The following is a 9,365-nucleotide window of genomic DNA, read 5'->3' on the forward strand; positions in this document are numbered from 1 at the left end:
GGCGGGGCGGGAGGCAGGGAGGGCGTCCTTGCGGGTCTCAGTGCTGGGCCTGAGCAGTTGGGCTGCAGGCGGTGCTGGCGAGTGGGCTCAGACAGAGGCGGTAGGAAGTGGGGTTCCTCAAGGCCTGGCTCCAAGCAGAAGGTCCTCGAAGTTGGGTGGTCGGGGGGCTGGGGCCGATGCTCTGACTCCCCTGGAGTGGCTCCTTGCCTGTCCTCTGAGGCGAGGCCTTCGCCAGACGTGCAAACACCTTGGCCACACAGACGGTGGGGTGCTCACCCGGGGCCACCTCTGACTGCCCATTTCACCCCAGAAGGAAGCAGGGGATGTGTGTTTGTTGGCAGCCAGGTGTTTGGTCCAGGTGTTTTGGAACTGATCCGATGTCCCAAGAGAGAAGAATTTGAAGTAGAAAATACGCATCTTCCCTTATTGCATATTTCGAGTGGTGAAAAGAACGCTTGGTTTCTGTGAGCGGAGCCGAGCAAAGCCCCTCAGCAAAGCCCCTGAGCGAAGCCCCTGCGGGGCGGGGAGGACGGGCAGGGCTGGGGGTCCAGCCGCGCCTCACCCCGGTCTGCTTTCTCCCAGGTCCGTTCTGTCCCTAAAGAACCAGCTCGGAGCCCGCAGCCCCGCGCAGAGCCGCGGAGGGCCCGCCGCCCGCAGGCCTGTGTCCTGGGGAGCCGCGGTGAGTGTGTCTCGCGCCCTTGGCTTTGGCCGGGTGGCCCTGCTGGCAGTCACGCAGACGCGCCGTCATCGGCCACCGGGCGCGTGTCAGCCTGCTCGTCCCGAGACGCGCTGCAGACAGCCATGCGCGCCGGCCGCTCCCCGTGTCCCCGCGGTCACCCTCTGGGCTCCGGCGCTCACGGTTTGGGGCTCCTGCTTTGCTCGCGCCCCTGACGGAGTCCGGCTGTGTCCAGCTCAGGGTCGAAACTCTCCGAACTCGAGCAGTCGCTCTGCTTTAAATTCTCCAGAGCCAGAGCCAGGTCCAGCGTCCGGGCCCCCACGCGTGCGTCTCCCTACACTTCGGGGCGAAGTCCTACCCCTGTCCATTTTCCTCACTGCTTTTTGTTCGTCTGTTTCTTTTCTTACACCCTCTGTTGTCTCTTCTGCAAAGTCCTGACAGATAGTGTTGTGTCCCCAGCTTCTACTGTTTACGTCACTTGAGTTTTTCTCATAATCATCACTTCATCTCTCTGTTCCAAGCCATGTGGTGATCCCTCGATGTCACTGTCCACCCTGCGGGACTTTGCTTCCTGGCCACGGGCTTCCTGTTAGTTGGCTCTCATATCCGCATGCCGTCCTCACTCAGGACTCGTGTTTTTCATGCAAACGTTCCCCCTCTGTGTTCTGCCTTCCCCCGTCCCCCGGTCTCGCTTCCTAAGTGTGATAAAGGTCTTCCTGAGAGTCTCGTGTAACTCACGTAAGCTCAGGGCCACTGTGGCGTGTGTCCAGCTGGTGTCCGTCCACCCGAGAGCCAGCGTGGACAGCAGCTGAAGTCTGCGCTCGGGGAAACTCTCGGAACGCGCAGCTCATCGGGAAGGGTCTTAGCATAGTTTTCAACTTCTCTGTCCCTTCCCAGGCAAACAGCCACGTCGGCTCCATTTTCTGTGCTCTGCCCTGAAGGGACGAGGGCCGTGCGGGTCCTCGGTCCCCCCTAAGCCGCCGTGGACCATGGCGGCCCGTCCCCACCCCTCAGCACACTGCAGCCCCCGCACTGTGCTCGCCTTCCACGGCGGCTCCGGTCCCCCAGCTGGCCGGAAGGGGCCACGATGCTCTCCCGGCCCCTGCACCTGGGTGACACAGGACGCTGGGGGGCGGCAGGCCTCCCCGTCCCGGCAGGACTGACACAGAGCTCTCTGGAAACTGGGCCCCGGGTCTGGCCTTCGGGGGACTTACGCACAATGCCTCGGGGTTTCTGTCGGGGACGAGGGCTTTTCCCACAGGGCCACGTCCGTCCCGCAGGAGGGCCTCGTGCCCACGTGAGTCCCCTCCATGGAGTCTGCATGCGTTTGTAAACACGCTGCAGACTCAGTGCTCTCGGCTGCTCCCCGGCCCCGAGGGACGGGTCGCTGCCCGCACCAGGGGGCCCGGTCCGTGGGTGCCCCTCCTGGTTCCTCGGCCCTGTGGGCCACACACCCCACGAGCTGTTTTCTGCAGCTGTGTGGTGACTGGCCTGGCTGACTGTGGCCTCTGCCCCCCGTGGGCGGCCTTGACCTAGCCCGCCCCAGCCCTGCTCCTCTGCCGCCGGCCCCCGCGGCTGCCACGTGCCCCCTTGTCTTGCAGATGGCCTGCTGCGTCAGGGCCCCGAGCCCTGTCTCCCCAGAGGGAGCGGACAAGAAGGTGAGGCGAACAGTCCCGCCTCGCGTGCCGAGAGCCAACGGCTGGTCGCTGCCTCTGCACCCGTTCCAGGTCATGTCCTGGGTCATGTTCCTCGTGCTGGCTTTCACCGCCTTCTTCATCTTCATCCCTCTGCTGCCGCACGTGTGGAAGCTCACCGCGTATGGCGTATCCTTTCCTGGGCCTGCTGGCCGGCGGGGGGACCCAAGGGGACAGCGTCCTGCTGCCCGCCCCCTGCCCTCTACCCTCTGCCTGGCGCCACCATGGGGGTCGCTTCCTGCTCCTAGTCCTCACCCCATGCGCCCCACCCCCACACTCCTCGATTCTCCGTGTCCTCGTGAAGTGCAGCCAAGTACCCGGGAGCGTCCGCCCCTCGCCTGCTGCTCTGCAGGGACAGTGCACCTGCGGTGACGGTGACAGGGACACGAGGCTGTGGGGGAGGGGCACAGAGCCTTGGGCTGGGACGGGCATGCAGACCTGGGCCAGCGAGGCACAGGGGTTGGTCTGTCACCCAGCGAAGAAGCATCAGTCCAGTGATGAGGGGCTGTTTGGTGGCGGCTCCGGCGTTCTCACCCGGCCTGTCAGGTGCGCTTACCCCAGCCGGTCACGTGCGCTCACCTCAGCCTGTCAGGTGCAGCCGCAGCACCCTGACCCTCAGCACCCTGACCTCCTGGGTGGCCCTCACATGGCTCGCTGACAGGGCCTCAGGCCTGTGACCCTCCCGGGGTGCTGTACTGCACAGTGCGCCCCGAGGCCACGGTCCTGTCCTGGCGGAGCGCGTGGGCGCATGGGCTACTGTCCTGTCTGACCGTCTGGCCCTCCTGCACCTGCGGGCGGTGGCCAGGCCTGGGACCGGCACCGGCGTTGGGCTGCACAGCGGCCATGTGTTCCCCTGGCAGCGGCTTCCTCACAGAGCTGTGTCCCCTCCCCCATCCTGGGCCGGGCGTCGAGATGGGGGTGTGGGTGGGCCATGCTCCCCTGACAGCTGGGATCAGCCCCTCCCAGGCCTCCCGGCTCGGTGGCCTCGGGTGCCTTGGCGTGTGCAAGGCCACCACCTCTGTCCTTGCATGCTTGCCCCTCCGCATGTAAGGACACCGGTCGTCTGGTTTAGGGCCCGTCATTGCGACCTCGTCTAACTTGACCAACTGCCAGGACCCTGTTTCCGGATCACGTGGTCCTCACAGGTGCTGGGTCAGGGCTCAGCGTGTTTGGAGAGGCCCGATTCCGCCCTCACTGTGGGCTTTGCTCGTGTGCTGGGTGACAACCCGTCATCCCTTTTCTCTGCTGACCCGTGACTCAGCCCCGTTTTGCCCCGTGTTCTCTGTCCAGTGGTCACGCTGAGTGCATGTCTGCTGTGTGGCGTGGCAGCGAGTCCTCACCTGCCCTGGCCACCCCGACCCCGGGCGGCTCAGCTTGTCCTAAGTGGCGGACGTGGGACAGCTTCCGTGGCCCAGCCGTAGGGCTCAGGCCGCCTCTGGAACATTCCACACCCCCTTTCCCGCTGGCCCCGCTCCCCTCAGGCCCTGAGGCAGCTGCACTGGGGCGCCATGCTATGGCCACTGGGGGGCGCCCGCATCACTCGGCAGGGAAGCAGGGTCAGCGTCCCTGGTGGGGAAGGGACAGCAAAGGCGGACCTCTGTGCAGGGCAGAGGTCAACGTCCAGTATTGGTTGACCCTCAGGGTCAGAGCTGCTCTTGGCCGCCGGATCCGCACGGCACACTGTGCGGAAGGCCCTGGAATCTGATGGAGCTTTGTTTGACCTGGACATCCTGTGTTGGGACCAGAGGCCGCGTGAACTTGGACACATGCTGGAGAAACTCGAGCAGGGCAGGGAAGCTGGCCTCTCCAGCCCTGACCACGGGGCTGGCCAGCCGCAGGGCTGACGGGCAGTGGGAACCCTGCCCCCACCCCCACCCCCGCTGCGTAAACAGGACTAGAGGCTAGCAGTGTGACAGGGCGTGCCCCAGCTGGCACTGTCCTCCCTGTTTGTTTACTAAACACAGATTGTTGCTAGGGGACCTTCCAGCCTTTCTCAGAACAGCCCCCACCAAACCCTCAGGGCAGGCGCCTGCCCTGGCTTGTGGTGAAAGTGCGACCTGGAACCTTCCTTTATCTGTTTGTGATGGACTTGAACCTCAGACAGTGCGGAGAGACTTGCCTCTGGAAGCGGCTGCAGGGCCTGGGGACTGCGGCGGCCACCATGAGCGCCACACTCCAGGGGCCCAGCCCACCTGAGGGAAGGTGGCCGAGTGTGGGTGGGCAGCTCGCCTTGGGCGACCTTTGCCGACCTTTGCTCAGTGCCCTGCACGTGGGGTGGATGGGGACCTGGCCGCGGGGGTGGCCCCTCGTGTTTGCTCCCGGGCGGGGCAGCTTCGGCCATGGTGCACCTCAGGGCCCCGTCCCGGAAGCCTCAGCTCTTTGATCCTGGGGACATGTTGCGGGAGGCGGCCTGCGGGTTTGGGGTCACACGGGAAAGCGGCCACTGGCTGCACACTGCAGGACTCGGCCCGGCACCCCCACCTGGAGGCTGCACGTACGAGTGTGGCCACGCCGTCCCCACGCTCCCCGGCAGTGGTCTCATGTGTGAGCCGAGTGTGGACGTGGGGAGGAAGGGCGTGGGCCACGTACCTCAGTGCCAATGTCACCTGCTGTGTGGGAGGGAGCCCCTCCCACCCCCCCGTTCACCACCTGCCCCCGGCTGGCCCCTGGCCACCCGCCTGTCCGTTTCTGACAAGGGCCATTCTACTCCAGCCCCACAGAGGAAGGGTCCACACCTGGGCCACAGTGCTACTTCCTGCCATGTATCATTGTCCTCGGCTGTCACCCGCCTGTGTCCTGCTCAGGACGTGCTCCTGTTTCCCCAGTAACCACACAAACAGTGCCTCCTGCCTCAGGCTTCAGGGACAGGTGCAGGGGGACCATGTGAGTGTCGCCGGCTGTGACAATGAGGCCTGGCCCAGCCACGGACCACCTTCCCTGCTGCCCCCACCCCGTGCCAGAGCCTGGCCTTGGTCTGCTCAATGGCTCTGTAGGGGCAGTTCAGGTTTTAGCCCCAGCCCTATGGGTCTGGTGGTCATGGAAAGGTCTGGGTGTCACCTTGTCCCATGTGACACCAGAGGGGTCTGGTCAGCCCTGTGCCCAGCACGTGTCCCCCAGGGCATGGCTGCTTCTCAGCCATCTCCCACCCCACTCTCCAGCTCCTCCCCACCGTGCACCTGCCACCTCTGGCCCCGTCTGACCCCCCTGGTGCCTCACGCTCACCTGCCCCCCTCAGTCACCTCATGGCCCACAGTCGGGTGGCCTGCAGCCCTGGCACTGTGCCCAGTACTTGGAGGCCGAGGCAGGGACCAGCAAGGCGGCCAGAACCAGCCTGCACTCGGGTGCTTCTCACTATGGACCTCGTGACTGGTCCTCGCGCGGTCAGCCATGCGTAAAACCCCAGAGCCCTCGGTGGCTCCACACCGAGGCTGACGCTGCCGGGCAGCAGGCCAGGCAGAGCCTGAGAAGGGGCTTCCTGCAGGATGGCGCGCTCAGCCCAGCGCCCTGCTGGCCTGTCCACCCGCTGGGGCCTCTGCCCTGGTGCTCCTCCTGGGCCCAGCAGCCCCCCGCCCTCTGGGACGCCCGCAAATCCGGAACTTTCCCTGTGGCTCAGGGCTGACCCTGGGAAGCAGAGCAGGGGTGATGGGGAGGCCGCAGCCCTGTGCTGCTGCCCCCTTCTGTTTGGTTGCCATGGGGATGGTTTGTTGGTCCCCAGGGCAGAGGAGGCCAAGAGGTGGGCTGTGAGGGCTTGGTTTCACCCCAGGAGCTGGGGGGCAGGTGGGGGGGCGGGTGCCTGTCCCTGCGAAGCTCTGGGCCAGGCCAGGCGCCATGTCCTCCCCCCCAGCCCCGTGCCCTGCACCGACGGCTCTTGGCGTGTGGCCTGGTGCCCACCTGCTCCGCAGGCCTGCCCGCTGCCTTCGGGGGGCTTTGGGCGGGCGGAGGGCGGCTGCGGGGTGCGCGAGAGGCCGTCCCCCGTCCCTGCCACTAGCTGGACCCACAGCGCCTGGCCGGGAGCGGGGCCTGGACACCTCGCGACGCGTTCCTTGACACAGCGCCCACAGGTGACCGGCGGGTGTTTCTTACTGTACCTCATCGTCCACCTGGTGGCAGTTTCTGTCGACCCGGCCGAAGCCAGCGTCAGGCACAGGAAGAGCTACCGCCAGGAGGCACCGTCTTTCGACCGGTCCAAGCAGCCGCACGTCATCCAGAACCGGTTCTGCTGTTTGTGCCGGGTCGCTGTGTGAGTGCGGGGCGTGGGGCCCGGTGACGCTGGTGGCCCTGTAGCCACTCGGCAGCTGCCACACGTTCTCTGCCACTGGGGGTGGGGGGAGGTGGGGGGACACTGGACGCTGTTTTCCTGCAGGGCCGGGGCTGGGGCTGGGCTCGGAGGGGCCTGCAGCCCTGGGCGCTGAGGGGCGTGGATTTCCCGACGCAGCACCCGCCCCACGCTGGGCTGGGCAGGAGGGCACTGTCCTTGGGTTTCTCAGCTGAGTCCCCGGCGCCCCGGGTCACAGGGCCGGTCACGACCCCGGGGTCTCACAGTCCTGGAGACCCTCGGTGGGTGGCGCGGGGCAGGACCCTAGCCCGGCCTCCAGGCCGACCCGGCACCACGTGGCCCGCATGGCCGCGGGAAGGCGCCCACCGCGCTGGCCGCTGCCGCCTGCTCCTCCCCTGCGGGCGGGCGGCTCCAGCCTGGGCCTCGCCTGCCTGGTTGCTGACGGGCTGCCGCGCCGATCCCCCCTGCAGAGGCCCAAAGACCAAGCACTGCAGCGCCTGCAACAAATGTGTCGCCGGCTTCGACCACCACTGCAAGTGGCTGAACAACTGCGTGGGCAGCAGGAACTACTGGTAGGTGCGGGGCGGGGCTGCCCCATCCCCCGCGCAGCGCCCCAGCCTCTGTGTCGGCTTCTGGAGCACGTTTGGGTGGAACCGTCCCTGACCCACTGTGCCCTCGTGGCGCATGGCTGCAGACCCCCCTTAGGCTTGGTGAGGGGCCAGCCCTGTCCTCAGAGCGCAGGCTGCTGGCCCAGGCCCCTCTGCTCTCGGCTGGTCAAGGCCATCAGGCCCCGAGCACAGAGGATGCAGCTGGGGGCTGTGCCAGAAGCAGGTGTCCAGCCACGGGTGGGGGGCAGCCCTGCCCCCATGAGCTCAGGGGCAGGCCTGCGGGGTCAGCAGGGCTGTCGTCAGCCTCGAAGAGCTGCATGTCACCAGGAGAGACCAAGCGTGCTCCCCTGAACCCCACATCGGTCTTGGGTGGGGCAGGCTTTGCCGGCGGCCGCGTGGCCGCCAAGCTGCTGTCCAGGCGGAGGGTGGACATCGGGCCCCAGCGCTTACCTGCCATGAAGCAGCGGAAGTGCAGTGCGCCCTCAGCCGCCAAGTGGGGGACACCACGTGGGGGACGCCACACTCCTGCCCACACAGGGGCCCTGCTGCTCTGAGCAGACAGGGACCAGGGGCTCTCACTGAGAACGCTCCAGGCCGAGCCATGGGCCTGGGAGGGGCCCAGGACAGCCCATCCTGCCTCCCCTGACAGAACAGGGGCCCAGAGGTCAGAGGCAGGTGGACCCCAGAGCTCGGGCCGCAGGGCTCCCTCACCCCCACACCCCCTGCAGGCCGGCTGGCGCCTCGAGACTCCAGGTCTAATCAGCCGTTGGGGATGAGGCGGGGCGTGTGGCCCATGAGAAGGATGGGCTGGCCCAGGCGGCCGGGTCAGGGTACCCCGTCTCTGAGCCTCGCTGGGAGCTGGGAGCCCCTCCACGTCCCCAGCCTCGGGCAGGGGTTAAGTACAGTCACGTCTGTCGTCGGTCCTGAAGCAGCGGGGCCGTAGGCGGGCGAGCGGGGTCCTGGACCAGTGAGGTCCCCAGAGCACTGGGGAGATGCTGGGGGCCTCAGGGCGGAGAGCAGGGCGGGGCTCTGGGCGCCCGCCTGAGCCTGTGTCCCCACAGGTTCTTCCTGAGCTCCGTGGCCTTGGCGCTCGCCGGTCTGCTGTGCGTCGCTGCCATCCTGACGTGCGTGTTCGTCCAGTACGTCATCAGCCCCATGTGGCTCCGTTCGGATCCCAGCTTTCGTGGTGAGTGCTGCCGCCCCGTCCCGGGGGCGCCCCGCCCGGCTGGCTCCCGGCTGGGCGAGTGCACAAGGCTGGAGCGCAAGGGCGCCCTGGCACAGAGCTTCACAGAGTGGGGTCACCCCCCGCATGGGGACAGGGCCTGGGGCGACGCATGACCACAGACGCCTCAGCCTCAGCACAGCTTGCTGCTCAGCCCCACCTCAGGGACCGACGGCGGCCGGACGTGGCCGCGGGGCTGCACCCCGTCCTCACTGCCCTTGCCCCCAGTCCTGCGAACGTCCTCTCGCTTGGAGAGGGGTCACCGTGGATGTGAGCAAGGGTCTCGGGATAAGCTCCCCCGGGCCGCCCAGCTGGTCCCGCATCCAGTGCGAGTGTCCTCGCGAGAGAGGAGACGCAGACACGCAGAGGCTGTGGCTGGAGCCCGCGGGGCGGGGGGTGGGGGGACACGGGGCAGGAGCCTCAGAGGGAGCCTGGTCGGTGCCGGACCCAAGGGGAAGTGCTGCACAGTTTAAGCTGCCGTCTGTGGCCATCGTGACAAAGCCGCGGACCCCGACACGGGAGGACCAGGCGGAGCTGCCGCCGCTGTCCCCAGAGCCATGCGAGGCCCCTCCTCACAGCCCGCGGCGGCCCGAGCGGGGAGGCCTGCCGGACCTTCTCACTTGGCCCAGAACCTTCCAGGAAGCCAGCCCCGCCCAGGGCCCCGCGGGCTGTCCGCTGGTCTCTGCCGAGCAGGGCCCTGGCCTGCACAGCGGGGGGCCGGCGATGAGGCCGCCTGGTAGGCTGAGCCACTCTCCGTCCCCGGCCAGCTGGCGCTGACGGCAGGGTGCCCCCCCCATGCACACAGTCACTCCGGGCACCCGCCCCACACCTGGCGTGCAGGTGCTGGTGGCTCCTGAGGCCAGGCAGGCCCTGCTCAGTGGGAAGGGCT

At 67.4% G+C, this 9,365-nt stretch overlaps 1 protein-coding gene across 1 annotated transcript in view; it reads left to right on the forward strand.

Moving 5' to 3' along the window:
- Window positions 1-1,665: 1,665 nt before the first annotated feature.
- LOC102896036 (probable palmitoyltransferase ZDHHC11B) overlaps window positions 1,666-9,365 on the forward strand; it is a 12,726-nt gene continuing 5,026 nt past the window's right edge. The window contains exons 1-5 of the mRNA XM_025050509.1: window positions 1,666-1,788; window positions 2,278-2,499; window positions 6,432-6,610; window positions 7,117-7,218; window positions 8,316-8,440. Of these exons, the coding sequence (XP_024906277.1) occupies window positions 1,666-1,788; window positions 2,278-2,499; window positions 6,432-6,610; window positions 7,117-7,218; window positions 8,316-8,440 (751 nt within the window). The remainder of the gene's footprint in view (window positions 1,789-2,277; window positions 2,500-6,431; window positions 6,611-7,116; window positions 7,219-8,315; window positions 8,441-9,365) is intronic.

This window comes from Pteropus alecto, unplaced genomic scaffold, assembly GCF_000325575.1.
Source record: "Pteropus alecto unplaced genomic scaffold, ASM32557v1 scaffold137, whole genome shotgun sequence".
NCBI lineage: Eukaryota > Metazoa > Chordata > Mammalia > Chiroptera > Pteropodidae > Pteropus > Pteropus alecto.